Genomic DNA, 25,504 nt, shown 5'->3' on the forward strand with positions numbered 1-25,504 from the left:
CAGACCAACTTAAATTTAAACAAATGAGAAATGATACAAAAAAAGCCATGCTCTTAGATAAAAAAAAACTTTTACTGTCATCTCCAGCAGACAAACAAAAGTAATCCACAGAAATTCTGGGCCAGCATTAACAGACTCCTTAACCCAGGCCACTCCACTACACCACCTCCTACAGGTGCTAATCCCAAAAATCCTAAACACACTGCAAACGCCTTTAATACCTTCTTCACAGAGGCCATCCAATCACTGGCCAATAAACTAACAGTTGATAGTCCTAATCTCCCAACTTTTGCTACTAACTCACTTCCTACATTCCACTTGCAACCAGTCCCAACTCACCTTATCTGTAACCTTCTACAAAAACTTAAGCCAACAACCCCATCAGCAGACCAACTACCAACAGAATATCTGCAAAAAGCTGCCAAAGCTTTAGCCTATCTGATATCAATCCTGATAAATAGAACCATAAAAGAAGGAAACATCCCTGCCATCTGGAAAATCATCCACATCATCCCCCTACACAAGGGTGGCAATTCTAATGAATATTCAAACTACCGTCCAATAACATTACGTTCTCCTTTGGCTAAAATAATGGAAAGATGCATCCATATACAACTACTAGACCACTTACTGCAAAACAATTTGCTTGCAAATTGCCAGCATGGCTTTAGATCATTCCATAGTACTACCACTGCTCTCTTATCCTTCTCTGACAGCATCAATCATAACAAAAATAACATTATTTCCTCAGCACTCTTTATCGACCTTTTAAAAGTTTCTGACATGGTCAACCACCATCTACTTATAAATGTATTAAAATCTCTTTCTCTTTATACACTGGGCATACAATGGTTCCAGTCTTACCTAAACAACAGACAACAGGCTGTGCTTTGGGACAACAACTTATTTTCCCATCTCCCTGTTACACTGGGAGTCCCTCAGGGCTCTATTCTTGTCCCCCTCCTATTCTCAATTTATATAAATGACCTTCACTTAGCAATCACTCAAGCTACCTGTATTTAATTCGCAGATGATTCTACAATAATCTGCTCAGCTAAATCTTCATCTGAACTGCAGTCCTTAACCCAGAAGATGTTTAACATAGTAGAAAACTTACAATGCTGCCTCCTCTTGAACCCCGAAAAGACAAAACTTTTGCTCTTCACACCCACTCGCAAGTCCACCCCAATAGACTTCTCATTCCTATCCAATAATGGTACTATTATATCTCCAGATCTAACCACTAAACTTTTAGGAATAACAATAGATAACAACCTTACCTATGAAACTCACATTAACAACACTATAAAAACTGTTAATAGGAAACTGGGCTCCCTTTATAGGATTAAACCATTCCTTACTCCACAAGCCAGAACTTCTATTGCCCATACCCATTTAATCTCTACACTCTTCTATGCTTCATCCATATACACAAATCTGACAAAAAACAACCTCAACAAGCTGACAAACTCTTATAATAGCATTGTCAGATTTGCCACAGCCGCATCTTTCAGGACCCACCACTGCCATAATCTGAAACAGCTAGGCTGGTTAGATCTAAAAAAATCAGCTCCACTATAACCAACTTACCATTGCCCATAAAACGCTCTTCTAACCAATTAAAACTCCAATACTTTCAAGCCTTCTTACCCCATATAAAAACCTTAAGACCTTACGCTCATCTAACAAATTACTAGTATCCACAAGTAAAGCCAACAATATCGCTGGCGACTCTCTGTTCTCTAATGCTGTTGGAAAAAACTGGAACCAACTTTCAAATGAACTGACATCACTGCCCTCTTTATCACTATTCAAACAAAAATTGAAACTTTACGTGAAAATACACTGGTTATGCCCCTGTACAAACCCAGACTAATCCAAAATCTTGTTGCTATCATCTTCAATAATGACCTATTACTTCTTATCTACTACTTTTACTAGAAAGGACTGGTCCATATCAGTTCCTTATTCTATCCTAAATGAGCATGTTAAAAAAACAAAAAAAAAAACAAAAAACAAATATACATTCTTGGGAATAGAGTTTCTAACAAACCTATGTAATGTTTCTGTAATATTTTTGTGTATTCAACTATTGAAATGTGATGTAATTATCTGTAAAACAACTTCTGTACCTGCATTTTATATGTTAATCATTTTATTTGGAGCTTATTTCCCTGGGCCTCTACTGAAAATGGGCATATATCCAGATAGACTAGCCCGGTCAGCAAATGTAAAATAAATAAATATATACTTTTTTCCATCAATAAATATTTGAAATTGGGTAATTAACCTCTTAAACTTCTTTAAGATACTTACCTTGATAGAGGAGGTACTTTTTATTTTAATTGTTTTTCCCAGAAACATGCTTCTGTTTTAGATAAAATGGTCTGTGTTTGCTTACTACTTTCATTAACATTTGATCAGAATTTGAAGCAGCGTGTTGTCACAGTTGCTGGAATCTAGTGTTATAAATAGAATCTTTAGGGCAGGCTGATGTACTAGTAGTAACTTGAGAGTTAGAAATATCAGGTGAAATAGCAGGGCAGCTATCTTCTATTTGCTCCCCTGTTGCCTGCACTTCCAAAGATAGAGGGTCATCTGCTTCATAAGAAAGAGGATGGTCCACATAAGGGGTAGGAGGAGCAGAAGGAATCATCATCATCAGAAGAATCAGGTTAGTTATCTTTAATTTTTCTATTTTAAAGGGTAAAGTCCCAGGTAGTACTGCATGGTGGTGCAAACCTTGGCTCTAGATGATTGTCACTATTGAAGTGACACCTTGACCCCATGTGCAAAAATGGGAAAAGGGGTTGTGAATTGATGGATGGATGGATGGATGGATGGATGGATGGATGGATGGATGGATAGATACTTACCTGAAATTTCAAGCTCCATCTTGTTTAATATACTCACACTTACTGTAAGTTTAATACAATGGAAAAATTGCCTGCTCGCATACAGTAAAAACTCACTGTCTACAATAAATGAGAAAGCTCACACAGACATATTAAAGCCCACTGACATACAAAAAGTACTACACTACTGAAAAAATCTTGCAAAAAGCTTACCTGTAGTGATAGTAAACTCTGCTGAAGGTGAAAAATACTAACCCTAAGCTGACACACTAGAACTGCAGCAGACAGAAAATCTGTCAAGAATGGGCCCAAAATGTGATTTCTGCAACATGAAATGGCAGCTTAAAATCCGAGAATTTATGACACCAGTCTGAGTCACACAGCACTAAGTGTTAATTTACAAAAAAAACTTCATGCAACAACACAATTCTGCCTAGATGAAAGATCTCCTTTATTGTAACACAGCACATGCACATGCTAAGCAGTCAGAGTCTTGGGTCCCTGAACAAAGAAACTGCAGTAATGTTTATACTGTAAAAGCGTATGAGCAAACATTTTATCTATCAGACAACAGCCACTAACCAATTAAAACTAAATACCTCTATGCTGTTTTTGCTTGCTAAGAATCTGCAGACCCATTATCTGTGCCTTTCATAGGTTCATAGGTAGGTACTAGGTTATCTGCCCGAGGGCATTTATAAGCCTAGTCAGAGTGTGTCGGCTTTCGCCGCCCCATTGATTAATTAACTGATCCTCTGTCAAGCAGAGCCAATGAATTGATCCCAGGGGTGTACTTTCTGTTACCCATCCACTCGTCAAGGCTTCTCTTGAAGAGTGTTAGTGAGGTGCTCTGCCTAATGTAGTTAGGAATTTTGTTCCAAAGCATGGGGAGTCTCTGTGACAGGAATCTATCCCTCCAACATGTTCTATTTATTGTTGTGGTGAGGTTTAGCTCACTAGAGTGCGTGGCTCGCAGTGACTTGGATTTCTTTAGCTGGAGCATGTCCATCAATTCTGAGTTGGACATGGCTTTGGAAGTCAGGCAGAGATCACCTCTGAGTAAGCGATATGCCACTGAGTACAGCTGGAGTTTTTTCAGTCGGGCTGCATAGGATATATGTTTGAGGCCAGTAATCCTCTTGGTGAGGTGCTTTTGTGGTCTTTCAAGCTGTTGGAAGTGTCTTGTGAGGTACATCCCAAATGGGGCATTGTACTCTATGATGGGTCTAATGAGTGACGAGTAGAGGGGCACTATAACCTCTTTATTTATGGATGCGAACCCCTTAGTAATTAGATGGGCCACATAGAAGGATTTCCTAACTACTTTGGCAATATGATTGTCAAAGGAGAGATTACTATCTACCTGGGTCCCCAGATCTCTTATTACTTATTCTGTATTAAGGGAGCTGCCGCCTATGTGGTAATTCGTGGGTGTTTTGTTTCTCCCAAATGGGATGACTATGCATTTTTTGGCATTTAGCTTGAGGCCATGACTTTGACACCAGGTGTCTGTCTCAGTAAGTCATTTTTGGAGGATGTCCATGCCAGCCGGAGAGTCAATTATGGCTCCCAGTTTGCAGTCATTGGCAAACTTGGTTAGCCATAGTCCTCCTGTGTTTGCCTGTACTTCTGAGAAATATATGCCGAACAGTAGGGGTCCCAGAACTGAGCCTTGTGGGACACCACTTGTGACTGGTTTAGAGTCAGACCTGGAGCCCACTATTCTTACCGTGTGAGTTCTGTCTGTAAGCCAGTTGGCAACCCATCTTGTGATGTAGGGGTTTATGTTCAGGCTGCTGAGTTTTTCTATAATACCCGAGTAAGGAATGGTGTTGAACGCCTTTGCGAGATCAAGGTAGGCTGTGTGAATCACCTTTCCCTCATCTATGGCCTTGGTAACTGTCTCAAAGAAGTCAACTAGGTTTAGTAGGCATGATCTGCCCTTAACAAAGCCGAACTGGGTCAGGTCAAGTGTTTGGAGGTTCCCAATGTCTTTGTTAATGAGTTCCATGATGATGCGCTCCATAGCCTTGCAGACCAGGCTGGTCAGGCTTATGGGGCAATAGTTACCAGGGTCAGTTGTAGCCCTCCCTTTGTGGAGCAGAATAACCTTTGCTGTGTGCCATTCTATGGGCACGTAGCCTGTGGAGAGGCTGAGGTTGAACAGCGTGTTTAGGTGGGGGATTAGTTCGTTCTGTAGTTCGTGCAAGACACAGCCTGGGACACCATCTGGCCCCACTGATGCTGTGTTTTTGGCTTTTGAAAGGGCTGTTTTCTCCTGTGCTTCTGTGATTTCTGAGACACTATACTTTTCCGGTATTGTTGTGGGCCCTTTTGAAGGTGAGAGGGAGGTGAAGTTTGCACTGAATCTATCTGCCAGTATGTTGGCAATATCAGTAGGTTCAGTATATCTTTTGCTATTTTGCACTGTCTCAGAACATATCTGTGAGTTGCCACTTAGATTCTTGACATAGCTAAAGAAGGCTTTGTGGTTATCTTTCGAATCCTTGGCAATTTTTCTTTCAAAGTTAGGCTTGAATGATTTTATGAGGCACCTTAGTTTCTTACTGATACTGATCAGGGATGTCTTTCCTTCTTGGGATTTGCTTTTTTTCTGAACTAGTTTCCTCCTTTTGTTGTATAACCTGTTTATGGCAGGGGTCCACCAGACTGGTTTACTTCTCTTAGGGGAGTGAGTCTTGGTTTTGCTATGGATGGCACGATCCATGCATCCTTGTAGGTGCTCAAGGAGTGCAATTGTAAAGGATTCTGCATCTTGGGCAATGTTATTCTTTAGCATGGGGGCTGTGAAACATACCACCTCTGCCTTAAGTAAGGCAAACTTTGCTTTAGAAAAGTTTTTCACTGTGGTTTCCTTGGTTGGGGGTGGTGGTGGGGTGTGGACATCCAGGGTGATTAGTTTATGGTATGATCTAACCAGTGACGGGTTGACCTCCGGTACGGAGCACCTGTCGCCCATGTTGGTGATGACCAGGTCCAATATGTTGTGGCCTCTGGTAGGGGAGTTTACCAGCTGATCCAGGGCATTAGAGTTGATAAATTCCAAGAAGTGCTGAGCCTGGGAGTTTGTACTCAAGTAGTTTTCCCACATAATGGTAGGATAATTGAAATCTCCCAAGATCAGGGTGTTCAGTAGGACCTTCATGTTTTCCAGTGTCTCCAGAAAGGCAGAGTGGTGGTCCTGGGTCATGGAGGGTGATCTGTAGCAGGCCACAATTTGCATTGCAGATTTGCCCGATGTTAGTTGCACATGGATGATCTCAGAGGTATCATGCTGCACCACTAACCTAGAGGTGTGAGTATCCTTGATGAATATGGATACACCCCCTCCTTTTGTGTTTCGGCCCGTTTTCTGTGGCCGAAATGTGTGATATGAGTTGTAGCCCAGTAGTGCTGGAGTGCTCTCTGGAGCCTTGAACCAGGTTTCAGTTACTGCACAGATGTCAACGTTCTCCATACTTAGGAGTGCTTCGAGCGCATGCATTTTGAGATTTAAACTCCTGGCGTTGAATTGCATAACCCTCAATTTTTTACTTGTGCTGTTTACGGAGGTGAGTTTGAATTTTGAGCCTTGCCTAAAAAAGGCACTAAGGGGGCAGCAAGAGCCTTGGCCAGTATTCTAAAGCCAAGGGGTGACAGGTGCAAGCTGTCTCTTGCGAAGCAACGTGGCTTGTCGAGCATGTCATCCCAGACACTGGATCCCCTTTGAATGACACCAGAAGCTTAGCCAATTGTTGAAATTGATCATTTTTTCTTTATACTGAGGTATCATTCTTGGTGAGGGCAGGATGCTACTCGAGGTCAGGGTCATACCCGCCTGGGCTACATGATCAGAGAGCTCTTCCATGTCTCTTTTCATGTAGTCCAGGGAGGTACAGCTCAGGTCATTCACACCAACATGAACAATGACAGAGTCATATTTGTACTTGTTCTGGAGTGACCTGAGTGCTTGTATTATGTGGCGGATTCTGACTCCTGACAGGCAGCTAACAGTAACCTTCTCCTTGTCCAGCCTAGTGAGTGGGGTGTCAGTGTGCCTGAGTATTGAGTCACCTATTACTAGTGTGTTAGGTATGTTATTTTGCCTTAAGGGCTGTGATTGTGCAGCACATTGATTTTGTGTTTTATGTGTTGTCTGGTTTGTGACGGGAGGTGCAGGTTTTGTGGGTGTCTGCTTTAGAGCTCTCTGATGCTTTTGCAGGTTTTTGTTTAGAGCCTCCAAGTATGATTTTGTGTATTTATGTGTATTTTTTGCCAGTGCTGGTTTAGTAGGTCTATGTGAGGCTGGAGGTGTGGTGCACGTGTTAACCTTCTCCTCATGACTGTCTGTTCCAGTCTTGGGTGGAGATACCTTAGCCTCCAGTTTGGCTGTATAATTGCATTTCTCACATATGTTAGTGTTTTGTGGTAGGAGGAGAGGGCTGTCTGTGTACATGAGGCAGTTGTAACATTGCCTCAGGATACCCAGATTCACCAGCTGGACTGAAGAGTACACCTGAAGTTGCCCTTTGGTCATGCCTGAATAGTAGGGTGAGCTGCTTAGTCGCTTGGTTTTTGAGGGGTGAATAAAGAGCCTTGCCCTGCTGGGCAGTCAAGTGTCGGGGTATATTAGTGCTTGCTATTAGGTCTGAGCAAGTGCTGGACTGTAGGATGCTTTTTGAGTGCTTAGGTTGAGAGTTAGACTAGTTTCAAGTGAAAAACTGAAGAGCAGACTTAGTGGAGCTGGGAATAATTTAACCCTAGCTAACTGGTGCTGCCTGGTGCACAAAACCATGCAACGCATTTTTTAAACTACTAACTTCTGGGCTGGAACCACTCCTCCAGGGACAGATGGCTGCTCAGAGTTCCCCTCTCTCAAAGGTGAGCAGAGAAACTTCCCTCTATCCAAGTAAGGTATGGGCAACTCAGAAACTTGTAACACAGCCCTGAATTTAACACTAGCCTGAAAACTGGACTATACTAGCTTAGAAAGGCAGGAAACAAGAAATTTATATATATATATTTTTTGAAAAGATAAGGCAAAAACAGTAAAAAGTACACTTAAAACAGCTTTAAACGACTACAAGCGATCAGAAAAGGCTATCGCACTTTAGTGTGTAGTCTACAACAGTTAAACTATATTTAAACAAAAAACTTTTTAAAAGTGCAGGCAGTCAAATAAGTACAATATGTGAAAAAAACAAACTTTTAAATCACAATAAGTGCTGGAAAATCAGTGTTTAGGCGGAAAACAGTTAAGTACAGGAAGAAAATACAGAAAACTGATACTCAAGCACTCCAAAGTCTCTCTTTTAAGCTAGAAGGCTTATATCAGTTTAAGGCTTTCTAGTGCTTTCCAGTAGGTTAGTTACAGGAAAGATGGGAAACAAGCGCAGATGTGGTCTTTTAAACCAGAAAGTTGAAAGAGATGGACAACTTCCTGAATGGTCAATAAACTACAATTCCTGGGCCAAGAACCACTCCTCTTAGGGTAGACAGGCTACCTAGTACTTACCACTCACACTGATAAGCTAGCAGGCTGCACTCCAACACAAAGGCTTGGGGGGCTCAGAAGCTTACAAACAGTCCTGAATACAGCAAATCTGTACCTGGACTAGACTAGTTACGAGAAAGGTGGGGATCAAGCACAAACACGGGCTTTAAAACCAGAAAGTTGAGAGAGATGGAAAAAAACTGCCCAAAAGGCCAATAAACTACAATTTCTGGGCCAGAACCACTCCTCTTGTGGTAGATAGGCTACCTAGTGCTTACCACTCCCACTGATAAGCTAGAAGGCTTCCTCCAATACAGAAAGGCTTGCGGGGCTCAGAAGCTTATCAACAATCCTGGATACAGCAACTCTATATCTGGACTAGGCTTGTAACAGGAAAGGTGGGAAACAAGCGCAAGTGCAGCTTTTAAACCAGAGAGTTGAAAGAGATGTGAAAAACTGCCCAAACGGCCAGTAGCTACAATTTCTGGGCCAGAAACCACTCCTCTTGTGGTAGATAGGCTACCTAATGCTTACCACTCCCACTGATAAGCTAGAAGGCTTCCCTCCAACACAGAAAGGGTTGGGGGTGGGCTCAGAAGCTTACAAAGAGTCCTGGATACAGCAGATCTGTACCTGGACTAGACTAGTAACAGGAAAGGCAGGAAACCAGCACAAACAAAGGCATTTGAATCAGAAGGTTGAAAGAGATGGAAGAGCTTCCCAAACGACCAATAAGCTATAATTTCTGGGCCAGAAATGTCCTTTCCTTATTAGGCACAAGTTCTCATCTTCCTCACTGGCACTATCTTTCATATTGTCACTAGGAAATGTCAAAAAAGTGGAAAGAACTCAAGACAGGCCTAGGTTATAAGCATCCATCTTGAAACAAAATGGATTCCACCTATAAAGAAAATTATACAAAACACTTGAATATTTCTCTCTTCTCACATTTCTCACTTCTCAGTTATGATTCAGGTTGTCTCACGTGGGTGACATAACTGTCATATGGTATATCTGAGTAAACTGCAGAGGTGGTGGACAATGTTTTATTGGAATTTTATGACACCCAATTCACTTGAACCATCCCCTACAGACACATAAACAGTTGTAACCTGTGATGAAGGCATTCACTTTTGCAGTGCTAATGCTCCTGGGTGACATCAATACAAATGTTTGTGTGTCAGCATACTAGGTTGATGTCCTACAGGAATGAAATTTTCCACTGCTCAGGTAGGACATTCCCAACAGATACAAGGGCAGTCCTGATCAGGTCAGCTTCCACATTCAGTCCACATTAGATAATGTGTCCTGTCAGTGTCACCACTGAGAGGTAGAATAAACTCCTTGAGGTCTACCAGCTAGCTATTTGTTGTGGGTGTTCCTATATGGATGAGCTGTCTGCAGCTATGTCTTGCGGCCTTCATCGTGGCACAGAGGATTATGCTGGTGACCCTCAGCCACACCTGCAGCACTGTGCAACTGTGTCCATCACTGCATTAATGTACCATACCATTTTCTCCTTCATCTGGTCCGTGAAGGCCTTGTACACTATAGCTTTATCCAGGATTCATTTGCTGTGGGTCTAAATGATCTGCAGCAGCACCACAGTCTTCTGTGGGGTAATTTTTTTCATGTGCTGCCATTCCTTGTTTGCCATGACAACTGTGGTTCACCAGTGGGTATGTAAGTGGGTCTGAGTATGTATATACATAATTGCCCATGTCAGTCAACACTGGCCACCTATTTACCCCTACAACCCCTGTGCTGGGTACAACCTTACTCATTGCTATGATGTTATTGCTCTAACACTGTGCAATAGAGTTTCAGCTGTGAGTATGTGACCCATATGCAGTCTCCATTCTGTCAGTGCCTTCAGTGCAGTGTGATCCTATTGCATTGCATTGCATTGCATTGCAGGCCCAGCATCCCCTGTAGCTAGCTTTCTGTCTGTGAGGTTATGCAACATTGCAAAGACACTAACACAGCAGGACTGTTGCTAAGCCTGTCTGCTCTTTCTATTCTGCCTGGGTCCCCCTGACAGCAGGCATGTCATTGCCTGCCTGTTGCCTGAGTCGTGCGCTACTGCTGTCCTCAGGACTGCAGCCTGTCCTGCCTGCTAATTTTGCCCTTTCTGTAAGTAGTCCACACACACATATTCTGTCATCAAGGTTGTCCTCCAGGAATTGCAGCTTGTCCCACCTATTAGCTATGCTGTTTCTGTTTTAACTCCCACATACATTCCTGTCAAACCCTGAAACAGCCATTGCAGTGGTACCACACAGAATGCTCCACTGGTGTGACTGGTGAGAGCCTGTAGCAGACTCTGCCCTGTAGTGTGCATTACTAATAATCCTATCTGGTGTCATTTTACATATGTTAGTATATAAAGCCTCTGTCTTTTGCCCTGTATATTTCTTGCTGTAACATGGCCTCTAGTAAAATAGCAATCTCGATTATTATCATGCTATAACAACTTATGTGGCACAGTTATTAAGCTAATGAGGAGACTTAACAAGCTTGTCTCTGAACTGTATCTTTAATGCACTGCACTGATTGCTTTATGAGCTCTATTCTATGTTACAGGGTTAGATACAGTTTGTACAGTAGTAATGTAACCAATTAAATGTGTGCAACTAAGGAAACCATCCATGCTGCAAAAGATAAGAATTATACTAATGGACATGGTTATCATGCTATCAAGCTGCCTGTCATGGTTATGCTTGGACGTGTAGGTGATGCAGAGTGTGTGTATCTCTGTAGCTTCAGCCCGTCCAAGCAGCTGCCATCGTCACTCACATTAATGATCATATGCAGTACCCTGCCATACACGGTCACCATGCTGCTGTGATGCCTGTTGGTGTGTGTCACATTGTCTCTGTGACATCATTTTTATGTTCCAGCTATTATTTTCAGTCCTGAATTTAACAAGGCAAGTGGACATGTTCTCAGCAGGATCTGACTGTGGCAGGGCTCCAGCATGGTGCAACAGTGTGCTAATACCCTTTGTGGACCTGTTCCACATGAACACAGCAAAAGGAGTGGCTGCTGCGGAGCAAATGTGAGGGTCCCATGTGCAAGGTAGATGCCTGGTACATGCTTGCCAGGGCAGTGACTAATGTCATGGGCATCATATGCTCTAGTCAGCAGTGCAGGCACAAATATAGTAATATCTGGAGGTGCCATCTAAGCCTTATCCACCAATGATACAATGTTTGGGAGAAACAGCCATTATGGTACAGTAAGATGTCATTTTTTCCTGAGTCCTATTACAGTAGTCCTCATGCTATAGAGATACCTGTTTTCTGCTATCGTGGGCATGCTATGCTCATTAATATCTCATTTTCTGTTTTGTTGTGGAGGAAGACATTTTAGCAAATAAGTTAGTCTGCCAAAAGAAGCAGGCCAGACTACTACCTTAAGTGTATACATGGTTAATCTGCTTAAAACATTACTGATTTTTTTCCTGCATTTTACTACTTCACTTTCGCCCAGTTGTTCCTTGGATTTGTAGACTGCTGTTTGTCATGCATTAGTATTTTGCTGCTTCCCTAAACTGTGCCAGTTATCCCCGCATTTGCCATATATGTGTAATACATACAATGAGCACATTTTCCACAACAGTGTGACTTTTTTGCCTAATATAACATTGCTTTGTTGTCCATTGCCTATGTAGGGTGATTAGGCTGGAAGCATGTGATGTGTGCTACTGTCCTAATCTGTGACAGTTAGCCCTGCATACTCCGTGGTGTATATGACAAGTGTACATATCCTGTTTACCACAGCAGTGGACATTTCATCTTCTCAGTGTCCCAACTTCAGCTGTGCTAAATTTGTATTTTGCATGAACTACCGTCATACAGACCTATGACAGCTACACTGCTATTCACATCCTCTGTCATATTCTAGCCCTTAACTGGCTCTGCTGTGCTAATTTTTCATCTTCCAAGATATATCTTCATAAAGTGTATCACATCACACTGATCACTGTATCTATATCTTGATCTGTTCTCTTTATCATTATCCAAGTCATTATATTGCATTGTTATTTTGATCCATTTAGTTTAATTCTTTCCTGCAAGATTAGCTGTGGAGTAAGCAGTGTTAAGGCAGTGGCCAACATAATCTACACCAGCCACCATACCAGTTGCTGTGTCTTCAGCAGTCCCTGGGCATGCATCTCCACAGGATGATAAAGATCAAGCTGTAGAAGATAACATGGAGGGCTTGTTGGTGGCTTGTAGTGCTGTTTCTCCACTGTGTCATGTAAGCTCTTCATCAGAGTGGCAGAGAGAGCCCACCCTGAGTTAGACAGCTTGATGCCTTTACTGGCACCTTGAAGCACCTCTTCATGGAAATAATAGAGTCACTTACCGACTTAGCCCCAACCACAAGGGAACCCAACAGTGGAGCACACGCCTGATTTTAGCCACAGAGGTGACTGAATTTTGGTGAAATTTCTCATGGGGGTTGTTTGGCAATATGTCCTCACTGCACCCTTTTCCCCAACATGGGACTCCCCTTCCTTGTGTGCTAGTAGCCCTCTCCATCACCAGTTGACCACACTCTATCTATAAATATTCATTATGGCCCCATTTTTATACCACTACCTTCCTTACTCTGTGTAAGTGTCATATGTTTGTGTGTCAGACCCCTGCTGTGCCTGTATCTTCCTTGCTACATAACAATTCCCCCTGCTTCCTTCCCCTTCTACCCTTCTTTTTATGAAAAAAGGGTACCCCTCCCCAAAAATTGCTCTTCTCTTCCCTCCCCATACCATTCTTCTCTTTGTCCTTGTGTGTGTTCCTCTGCTTGTTTTTCCCCATTTCTGTATGTCCTGTCATTGCTTCCCATGTATACAATAAATACAGGTGGCACTTCACCATGTGATACTTTGTTGGAATCTCAGGTGTTCCCATGCTGCAAGTAAGCAGCACATCAATACACGTGTGAATGCCCATCACACTGAGCATGCTGGCAGCTAATGTTGTTGTCTGATTAGTGACCACGCATAGCACAGTCTACTGACTTAAGAGATCCCATTTTCACAGTTGTGCAGTGACATTCTGCAGCATAGCCCTAGGTTTGTTATCTTGCCACTCAGCATGCTTCATCATCGATGAACTACATCATGCTGCATTGGCCTTGCTACGTTACACAGCACAGTCACATTGTTACTTTTTCCTGGATACCCTTATTTGTGTTTAGGAAAGCTATGTTCAGGTAGCACAGTGATTTTTGCAATGCAAATACTCATGACTTTGCATAATTACACTAACCAATTTAGAATAGTAACACTACTAGTGACCATGTAGTATTAAAATCAGTACAGAGTTCATGGCACAAAAGACAAGGGAGGTCTAACAAGCAGCAGATAAATACACAATGCCAACACAAAACACATCTGAAATGGAGGACTTCACAAACTGTTTAGCAATAGGTACCCATTACTGTGGTGGCTATTTTTGATTATATTATCCTAGTTTGCTTTTGCTCTAATTGCAAAAAAAGAAAGAGTTCAGTACATACTGAATAATGGCAGAGACCATAGAACAAGATGTTTTCTTCCCTTCTCATACATCAGTCAGATATAATATCATGAAATATAAATCGGGAGTTTACCACTGTCTGTCATGTTGTCAATAGTCTTCAAATGTACATCTAGTCATAAAAAATCAGTACTTAACAAGGATTTAAACTGACATACAATACCTTTTTGAAGTGGAGTATATATTGGTTTATCAGTCTGTGTAAATAAGTAGCCAGGGAATGAAGAAAGCATAATGACTTTTTCTAGTGCAAAATGTGGGTGACTTGCTGCTTCAAGGTACACAAATTGCTTTTCCTTAGGATCTTCAGAAATTAAATCCGTCTTTATCTGAAAAGATGAAAGAGGTTTTAGAGAGCTAGACAGTTCAGTTCTTCATTTAGGATAAGTGCTGGTACAGTAGTGCTTGAAAGTGATATATTGTTTTTCTCTATATTGTTTAAAGACACAATGTGTTGATCAAATTTGTATTTTAAAGTGTGAAATACAGTGCTGTTATACAAGAGATGACTGTGAATGTGGCAGCAGATAATGAGAAAGAAAGTACTGTTGTATTGTTAACTTACCAAAAGCAGATGTCTGAATAGAACACTGTTGTGGTAGGACACAGCTATATAGAGCGCATCCTACCAAGGATATTGGACATCTGAAGAAATTTATGAAAATGTTTGGCATGGAAGAGGTGAATTTAGTACTAGGAGTTCAGAGTGAATTTACATATTATTCACAGCGATACAAAAACTGGGCTAAGCTAGATAGATTTTATCTCTCTCAGGAACATGTGCATTTAATTGAAGGTCTTGAAACACACCCAATAACTATTTTAGATCATGCACCAATAATAGTTAAAATAAAAACGCAAGATAATGAAATAAAAATGAGACACTGGCGCTTTCCCACCTATCACTTGAAAAGAAGAATTTAAGGAATGGGTTTTAGAATTAATTCAGGAGCTACTAGAGAAGATAGAATTTTCTTCTGAAAACAAAGCTAGGGAGAGGGATAAAATTAATATGGAGTTTAAAACTAGGGTGGAAATAAATAAAAGGAGATATAGTTAAGAAGTAACAAGAATAATTTAGAGAGACTGACAAATGTTAAGGTATTGCAAAATAGGGGGAATCTCTCAGAGCAAGAAAAGGGCCAACTGCAGAATGCTAAACAGAAAATAAGGGATTACCTCTGGCTGCTTCTACAAAATGGCACTAGCAATTGCACATGTTGGCAATTTATATGTGCACACACAGTCTCGCATGCTTCTTAAAGACATAGCATATACACATTACACTCTGATCTATAGCTTCCCTCTTTGAGAAACAGATCATGCAATTTGTCATGAGATTATGCAGAAATCACAGGTAATCTATGGATGTGCATTATACAATACTAAGTATATATATATATATATATATATATATATATATATATATATATATATATATATATATATATACAATCAAGTCCACGTTGCTGAGTATTTCACACTAGGCTTAGAAACTCGTCCATATCGTGTGACATAAAACTGGGAATTAGATTTAGCAACTGGGACAGTTTCTGCAAAATTGTTGACTTGTGGAATGTTTAAATCACTTTTTGAACAGAATCAGACTTTTTGAACATATTATGGTCTAGAAACAATGTCTGACTCATTCTTTGACTTAAAGTTTGCATCACAGATATAATGTTGTGACTGCAATGATGCTGACTCTGGTACAGGAAGATGTCTGCAATTCCTCCTATACTCCACACCTTCGGAGTCTACCAAATAAAATGTTGGCTCAGCATAGATGCCAGTAATCTGTCCTATTCAATCAAAACCTTTTGCTGTCTGGATTCATACCGTCTCTCCTTCCAACAACAGACGAAGAAATCTGCTTGATCTGTCATAACCAGATTTCTGGATATTACGTTTTTTAAACAATAGAGACTTGATGGTTTTACTGTTCTTAGGTTTAGGCTGCAACAAATTTGATGAAATAGGTGGTGTAGTTCTAGTTTGTATGGAAAGAAGTCTTTGAGCAGGTGAGCCAAGAATATCATCACAGGATATGTTTCATTTATGGTCTTTTCTGATTGTCAGACTTGCAACGTTATATATTTGGCTCACTGTATCCAGTGTTGTTCATTCTTTGTGGTCAAGATGAACTGTAGGTTAAAGGAAAGAATACTGAAACACATGTCAACTATACAGCTAAATAATCTTCACAATGCTCTATATCAACATGTTTTTTATGGTATTGCAGGTGGTTAAATTAACAGCAAGGGGTGGTGACATAATCAACTTAACTGGATTCTATGAGTCCAAGTGGATTATTGAATTGACAGTGGACATGGCTCTTGGTCTAAATGGGGTCATTCTCATTAAACCAGCCCTGAAGAGGAGGAGGGTGCAGTACTGATTGTGGATTGGTTAAGGTGTATTTAAAACTAAGATACACCATGAAATTAATTGTCTGATGAAGGGGAAACCTGAAAGCGCTTAGGTTTGGATTTATGTTTGTTTTAATAAATGGCCTTTATCAGCTTGGTGTTCTAGTGATCTTCTGTTCTTCAGGATATGTTTCTGAGATTAAGTAAATTCAAGAATACATCTGTATTGTCACGCTTTGACTTTTCAAGTAATTCCTTTGCACTCTGTACTGCTAATTCAGATAGACCATTGGATTGAGGATATTCAGGACTACTAGTGACATGTACAAAGTCCCATTCTTTTGCAAATGTCTGAAACAACTGGCTAGTGACATAAGTACCATTCTCAGAACAAAGTTTGTATGGACTACCATGGACTGAGAAATGATGTTTCAACTTAGTAATAACAGCTGTTGAGGTTAAATTTGGTAGCAGATCAATCTCAAACCAATTAGAATTAGAGTCTACCAAAACCAAGGAATGTTGATTGTTCCACTCAAAGATATCAGCTGCTACAGTAGACCAAGGTAGTTCAGGTATTGGATTTAGCTGAAGTGGTTCTCTCTGCAAATGCAGTCTAGTACTATTGCATACTAAACAATAAGATATAAATGTATCAATGTCTTTCGATAATGCTAATTCACTTGCTCTTCTCTTAGTGGATGATGAACCTGGGTGACCACAATGCAAAATATGAATACATTTTTGTTGTAAGGAAGCAGGAACAATTTTAGGACCTTTGAAAATAATGTTATCTTCCATCAACAATTCATCTCTGTAAGGAAAATACGCTTGCACCTCAGATGATACACTAGATTGCTTTGACGGCAATGTTAGAGTATGCTAAACTAGGTATTAAGGTTGAAAGTACAAATATGCAAAATAAATAAGGTATAAAATAAAGCTTGCTTAAATGTAGAAATAGAGTTTAGCAATATGTGATTAGCATCCATACTAAAATGACTGTGGCCTGGAAAATAAGGAATTTGCTTAATGGATACGTTTTCCTAAAAAAAATAGCAAGAATGTAATGCATTTCACACTGTCAGCAAGAACGCTGGCCTCTTACAGACTTAGCAAAAATGTCAAAAACATGATGTAAAGAATGGACAACAGGAAAACAATCTGTACATGTTTATAATATGACACTGTTAAGCAAGTAAGTTTGAATGGATAAAAAAAATACCAGCATTATTTCTCTACAGGATGAGAACATATTTTTCTGCAAACACCAGCAAACAGATGTTTTCATACAAAGACCAAAATAGAATACCAAGGAGAAAAACAGGATGTAAAACCACTATAAAGAAACTATAGCAAATGAAATTGTTGGGAGAAGTATTGTGTATGGGAAAGTTATAATTTATGCTGAACTAGAAGTAAAAAGTGGTACAGTGTAACTAAAGCTGCAACAGTAGTACATGTGGTTTGTTATATAAAAAAAATAATTACTGCATCAGTGTAAAAGTGACAATTTAGTGCTGCATCAGTGTATATTCTGCAAGTTTCTGTGGGCAACAGAATGCAATTATAACTAGACTTTGATTTCAGCAGAATCCAGCCAGCAAGACCTTAGTGCCTTAAGAAGACTTTGGATACATCACAGTAAGCAGCACCTTGATAATTAATTTTTCAATGGTGAGCCTCTCTGCATTTGAACACAGGAGAGTGATGCCTGCAAAGGGTCAGTGAAATTGCAGTAACTAAAATTTGTACATATGTGTAAATCCTAAACAGAAATACTCCAGTTTATGCAGCTTGTAGTAGTACAGTTTCTCAGATGTCTGAATCCAGATTGAGCCTGCAGTGCAGGAAAGTTGCAGTACCATAAATTCTCCAAGAAAGGTGAACACCAACTTTTCATAGCAGTTTGCTGCCTGCTGTGTTTCACCAGCTTCTCGAGTGACTTCGAAAAATTTCCAGCCATCTGCAACAACAGCCTGAGCATCTGTTCTCTTGCTAAGTGGTAAGACCTTTTTCTGTGTTACATTTCTAGTATGGATGCTATTAGACAGTATTTAAGCAGATGTAAGCCAAGCTTTACTCTTAATGTAGAAGAACAACCAGATAAAATATGGAGTAAACTGCAATGTTGGTTTGCACAGCACATTAGTAAATGTAAAACCATATTAGGGCAAGTTGATTAGTAAGGCATTATGCAAATGTATTACAATATTTGACTAGTGTCTGAAAGAAAACCATGGGGGGTATGACAAATGTTTGTTGTGTAAATCATATGAAACTGCTATCTGTGTACAATGTCATAAAAATAGAGTGCATGCCATTAATCAAAGGTTAGACTGCACATGATTTAATAAGCTTGCTTTAACAGACGATAAATTGATCTGCCATCATATTGCATTAACAAGGGAGATAGTGAACTGCATTGCTTGCTACTAAGAAGGTCTACTAGCAAGGACAAATAATTTTCATAGTTAGTAAATTAGAATGTATTTGTCTGTTTTTAAACTATAGGTTAATATTTTGTATGATGAGCATTTAGGATAGTGATGTGCTACTAGCCTGGTAACAAATATATGTTTTTCAAAAAATGTTTTAAGCAAAAGGTTTATACAATAGTGTGCTTTTAAAAGTTAATTGTATAATTGTTTTTGCATCACATGACTGCTATATAAGCAACTGTTTGTAAGTTTAAACATTTTTATGGTCTGAAGACGCGGTTAGTGAAAGCGCTTACCTTGTGTACGTAATTAAAGACTTGGAATACATTTTCAACAATAAGACAGGATTATTGCAAGTCCATTGGTTGCCTCTCATTGCTTTTCGCTTTTGGATTTAAATTGTAAGATAATGTTTATTTATGTAGTATAAATGCATAGTTATGCAAATCACAAATATTTATTATTATAATTCTAAGTGTTTTATGACTGCATTTTACTATCAAATTGCAAGTCTATTAACAGATGATTAAAGGAAAAATGCTAAAAGGGTTAACTATGGTCTACAGAGTCTAAAGTATGAGCTCAAACCTTCCTAGACTGGCTGAGTAGTTACAGGAAATGTTGGAAAGATAAGGTAAAAAAAAAAAAACAAGACTGATTGCCAGACAACTGGCTTGAGTTTTTCTAAAAACTTATTGTTATTAAAACATAATTGTTACATGTTCACATGCAACACTATTTGGTAATTATAATAAAACATCACAATTGTGCATGTATATCACTGAGAATCTGTTTGCAGGTAAAGGTTAAAAGTAAAAAAACCTCAGTTATATCAAGTACAAACAGCAGATGGGCCATAGTATACATACAATTCAAATAAATTATACAGGAGGGTATAAATACCTATTAGTAGTAGTAAACAGCAAAAGCTTTATAAAAAAATATATCAAATCAGACAAAGGTCCATAGTTTGTTAGTAACATAATAAAGCAAATGTATAACCAAAGTGTTGGGCTGACATACATTCTATTCTCACAGCATAAAGCAAATAAACAATACTGCAATACTACAATGGTAGGGGTACTTCCTCGGTTTTACACTGACTGTGTGAGCAGTATTGCAAAAGGGTCTAAAATAAAGCTACAGGAAGAAATAATATATCATTCCTTCTTGACAATACTCCAAGGGGTGAGGAAAGCAGTTATTAGTGCATTAGAAATACTGGTAAACAGATTAAACCTGACAGGATAAGATATTTTACAAGTTGCTAATAGCTATCATGTTATTTATTATTGTATTGTTCAGTATTACATTGCATTTATAACATGCTAAACTGTAAAGCTATACAAGAGTTGGTTTAACATTGCTTTGTTAAAGCTATACAAGAGAGAGTAAAGATATGTAAAAACTGAGCAAGACTGGTCACTATTTTTTACTGTGTTTTTGGCAAGACAATGTTTGTATGCAAAAAGCATGATTGTTTCTAACTGCTGGGTATGTAGTTGCCTCTGGTGGCAATTCCACTAGATACTTTTAAAGAGACATAAGACTTTTCCAAGATTTGCTTGATGTTAATGTTATTAAATTTGTAAGTTTAGACTAAATGTACTTTACAGTCTTTGTATGTACAAATACAGAAGAAGTCAGTACAAATGATATTAATGTCTAGCAATAAATATGTGTGAAAAATCATGTTTAAAAAATGGGTCCAAGGTACCTATTAGATTGAAATGCATGAGTAACAAACAGTCTGTGTAGATATATACTGTATAGGACACATTGTAAAGTAACAAGTTCAAAAGTAATTTGTCAAGTTGTAATTTTATCACTGGTTTCAAGTTGCAGTTTTATCACTGTTTCTCGGACCATAATTTTATCCATACCAGTATTGGTTACCCCAGTTAGAGAAAATTACATTAAAATATTGTACTCCTATAGCTAATGGACTAATATGTACACAGCATTCTTTAGTGCATATATCATGATTTTTTTTAATCAAGTACTAAATATACTGAAATAATTACATTCAAATATTTATCTAAGATGTTCACTTCACTGTCAATCAAGGTGTTAATGGGAAGTACAGAGCTATGACCACAATGTTATGGTTAAAATGACATTTGCAGTAGCACACAGTTCTTGTCTCTTATAGATATTAGTCTATCTCTAATCTTTAAGTATAAAATGATTAATAAAAGTAAATAACTAATTCAACAGCTGCAAAGAGTTAATGGAACAGTTCTAAGTCAAAAATGAAATTCTGTGATTGCAAAAGAATGAATTAATCAAGTTAAAAAATAAAACTAAAACAGACATAGCTCATAACTGATAAAATATTTTCACAGAATGGTCAGCAAAAAGAAGTTGTTAAATACATTCAGATTTAGTAGTAATACTTGATAGCATTGTGTTAACTATGTAAAATTGCATTTTGACTTGTTTCAAAAGAAGTCTAAAGGTATTGTTTCCTAATGTGTTTTCTATATAATCTGATCAAAAATACATATCAGTATAAAGTGTTTTGAGTATGTTTTAAAATAAAGAGAGGGAATTGTTAGAGTATACTCAGCAAGGAATTAAGGTTGAAAGTACAAATATGCAAAATAAATAAGGTTTAAAATAAAGCTTGCTTAAATGTAGAAATAGAGTTTAGTAGTATGTGATTAGCATCCATACTAAAATGACCATGGCCTGGAAAATAAGGAATTTGCTTAATGGATATGTTTTCCTACAAAATTAGCAAGAATGTATGCATTTTACACTGTCAGCAAAAAACGCTGGCCTCTTACTGACTTAGCAAAAATGTAAAAATACAGGATGTAAAGAATGGACAACAGGAAAACAATCTGTACATGTTTCTATCATATGACACTGTTAAGCAAGGAAGTTTGAATGGCTAAAGACAACAGCAGCATTATTTCTCTACAGGATGAAAGCATATTTTTTCTGAAAACACCAGCAAACAGATGTTTTTATACAAAGACCAAAATAAAATACCAATGAGAAAAACAGGATGTAAAACCACTATAAAGAGACTATAGCAAATGAAACTGTTGGGAGAAGTATTTTGTACAGGAAAGTTATCATTTATGCTGAATGAGAATTAAAAAGGGGTACAGTGTAACTAAAGCTGCAACAGTAGTACATGCGGTTTGCTATATTAAAAAAAATATTAATTACTGCGTCAGTGTATAAGTGACAGTTTGGTGCTGCATCAGTGTATATTCTGCAAGTTTCTGTGGGAAACATAATGCAATTATAACTAGACTTTGATTTCAGCAGAATCCATCCAGCAAGACCTTAGTATCTTAGGAAGACTTCAGATACATCACAGTAAGCAGCACCTTGATAATTAATTTTTCAGGCCATCTGACACTAACGTAATGACTGAGCTTCTGTGAAACTGGATCAGTCTTAGCATGACCTCTCAACTCATCAAGTCTAGTGGTGGAAAAATTATGCACTGACATTACATCAAAATCAAAAGTTTCAGTGTCAAGTTGTTCTGTTGTACTTCTAGGAGATCTGGATAAGGTATCGGCCAGATAGAGCAATTTGCCTTTAGTGTAGACCAGACTGAAATGGTACTTTTGCACTTTGAGTATCATTCTTGGTAATCTTGTTGGAGCAGAGTGCATAGGCTTCTTTAGAATAGTAATTAGAGGTTGATGATCAGTTTCAATATGAACAGCTCAACCATAAATATAACTGTGAAACTTAGAACATGCAAATACTATTGTCAAAAGCACTTTCTCAGTTTGAGCATAATACATTTCAGTTTGAGTTAATGTCCTAGCTGCATAGGCTACTGGTCTGCCCTCTTGAAGAATAACTGCACCAAGACCAAAATTTGAAGCATCACAGGAAAGAACAACTGGTTTCTTCACATCATAGTATCCTAACATAGGTGGGGTGGCAATGTTCTGCTTAAGGTCATCAAATGCCTTCTAATGATGTTTCAACCATGACCATACAACATTTTTGCATGTTAGCTCTCTTAAAGATGCTGTCAACTCACTGAAATCGGTATACACTTGCCTAAATAGTTGACCATGCCCAGAAATGTCTGTAAACCTTGTACATTGTCAGGTGCCCACATCTCTAAAATAGCTGCTTGCTTAGTTGGTTCAGGCCTCAAGCCTGTACTTGTAAATAAATTACCTATGTGTGCAACTTCTGGAAGTCTGAATTTGTACTATAGAAGATTGAGGTTTAAGTTCACTTCACGTGTAGAACTTTCTTGAGGTTTCTGTCATGCTCTTCTTCACCATTGCCTCCAACTAATAAGTCATCTACTATTATGGCACAAGGATAACCTGAAAAAATGTGTTCCATTGCACGCTGAAAGACTTCACTGCAGATTTTATTCCAAATGGCATCCTTAGGAATCTGAATCTGTCAAACGGAGTACCAAATGTAGTTAGAAATGAGGATTTGCGATCAAGCATCACTTGTCAAAATGAACTCTTTGCATCCAAAACAGAAAATACACTGGCATTCGGTATTAGAGCTGCAACTTCTTCAATTGTGTGCATTGTTTGATACGGCCTTTTCAATGCTTTGTTCAAATCTCTTGGATCAATGCATATTCTGACTTCATCTGAGACTTTTTTTTGAGTGGCTGCCATGGACTACACTCATTCAGTTGGTTCTGTGACTGAAAAAATTGCACCTTCCTGCACCATCTTATCCAACTGAGCTTTTACTTTATCTTGCATAGCTAGTCGAACTCTTCTTGCTGATCTGACCACTGGAGTTATCTTGGAGCCTATCTTCATGGAATACACAACTGGAAGATTGCTTAAATTTTCATCAAAAACATCAGCATATTCTGAGAAAATGGCTTCGAAAAAATTAGAACTTGGAACAACACTCACATGATGAAATTCTTTTGCAAAGGAAAGCAAATTAATTTTCAAACTATCTTTGAGACCCAATAAAGATTGCACTGGTTGTCGGACTATGTAGAATAATAAGTTGTAACACTTCTCAGCCAAACAGCATGAAAATATTACTAAACCTTCGGTTTGGATTTCTTCACTTCCATACGCAACAAGTCTCGCACTGCTGGTCACATTGAATTGTTTGTTAGTTCTTACTTTTGCAAATGTGTCTGCTGATATATTTTGACCCAGTGTCTACTTTGAGCTCTCTGGATTTTCCATTAACCCGGACCATATAAAACACTTCACATCTTGTTAATAAGTTTACTGCATCATCTCTTTCACCAAGCACTGATACACCATTTACATAGAAAACTGACTGTTTTGGCTCTACTTGATTAACTTGCTTTTTTGTGTGACCTTTCTTTACAACTATGTGAGGCTTACTGGATTTGCAAAACTTTTGGAAATGATTAAATTTTTTACACTTGTGACATTGATGACTAAATGCTAGGAACTTCTCTTTTTTAGATTCATGATTTACACCACCATTGTGACAGTTAACAATAAAGCTAGATTTGGGTTTTGCTGATTCATGTTTATGTTGCACTGAGCTGGCGGTGGAGCTTGCATTTTTTCTGGAACTTGCTGAAATACTGCATGTCTTATTTGTAAACTCTGAAGCTGCCACATGCTCAGGTCTGTTTTTGTTTGTCACTTGTTGCATAATATCTAGGTTTGCCCTGGAACTCACTGTAATGTATTTTTGTCACTTGCAAGCCTACTCGTATATATTTCTGTTACCTCCTGAATCTGACAAATCTCTGTTGCTTTGCTCAATGTTAAATCACTGTCAAAAAGCAAAATCTTTCTTACAGCAGCACTAGTAATACCACATACAAGCCTGTCCTTTATCAGCTCATCTCTTAGATCGCCAAACTGACAAGTTTTAGCTCTGTTTATGAAGTCAGATATATATAAGCTGCAAATGTTTCCCCTGGTTTCTGATTTCTTGTGTAAAACAAATGCCTCTCTAATATTCGTTTGGGGGTTGCACATTTCTCTAAACTTGTGCTTCAAACACTCGGGACCTTCCCTTGATTCAGCCTGCACAACAATCTGGTGGTCTGCACCTTCTCCTTCATATACTGCTGGTGTGTATACAAATGAACGCACTCTTTCTATGGCCTCAGACCCTGCTAAATTTAGCAAAATGAATGCCCTGGCACGTGCATCTCTATCTGCATAAGCTGCTTGTATGAAAATATCATACTCTTGTCTAGATATTCTTCAGTTCTCTGCAACATTTTGATCAAACACAAGTGGTTGGGGGTTATCGAAATCCATCTGCCATATTAACTCATACTAGGGAAGGATCTTGCAACTATGCACAAACACACACATACACATGTGCATAAATAACTGGCATAAACAACACTTGCCCAATGCCTTTGTGCACTGAACTTATATTTTCTTCTGTTGAGCTTATCAGTATTATGCGAATGAACAAACTCGCAGTGCTTTCGAATAACTAAACTTTGTAAAATAAACTTCTTGGGCTTTTCTATGCTTTGCTGTATTTTTGCGAAATAACTTTTCCATTTTCATGACACTACTGTATTTTGCGAACTTTGCTGAACTTTGCAAAATAACCTTCTTGGACTGTTCAATACTTCACGGAGCTTTGTGAAATAACTCATCAGACTGTTCGATGGTTTATGAAGTTTTGCAAAATAACTCTTCAAATTGTTTGATGCTTTACAAAGTTTTGCAAAATAACTCTCCAAATAGTTCAATGCTTTATGAAGTTTTGCAAAATAACTCTTCGAATAGTTTGATGCTTTACCAAATCTTTTATTGGTAAAGGCAGAAATGCTGAAGTCATTTATCATCACTTGCTATGATTTCAGACTTGG

At 38.7% G+C, this 25,504-nt stretch overlaps 1 protein-coding gene across 1 annotated transcript in view; it reads right to left on the bottom strand.

Annotated features, from left to right (window-relative positions):
- The window catches only part of LOC122812280 (venom factor-like), a 2,973,268-nt gene that overhangs the window by 2,761,665 nt on the left and 186,099 nt on the right, over window positions 1–25,504 (bottom strand). Inside the window, exon 3 of the mRNA XM_044084681.1 lies at window positions 14,059–14,224. Within this exon, the coding sequence (XP_043940616.1) occupies window positions 14,059–14,224 (166 nt within the window). The remainder of the gene's footprint in view (window positions 1–14,058; window positions 14,225–25,504) is intronic.

Source organism: Protopterus annectens, chromosome 9.part0, assembly GCF_019279795.1.
Source record: "Protopterus annectens isolate FY-2018-M chromosome 9.part0, PAN1.0, whole genome shotgun sequence".
In the NCBI taxonomy this organism is placed as follows: Eukaryota; Metazoa; Chordata; order Ceratodontiformes; family Protopteridae; genus Protopterus; species Protopterus annectens.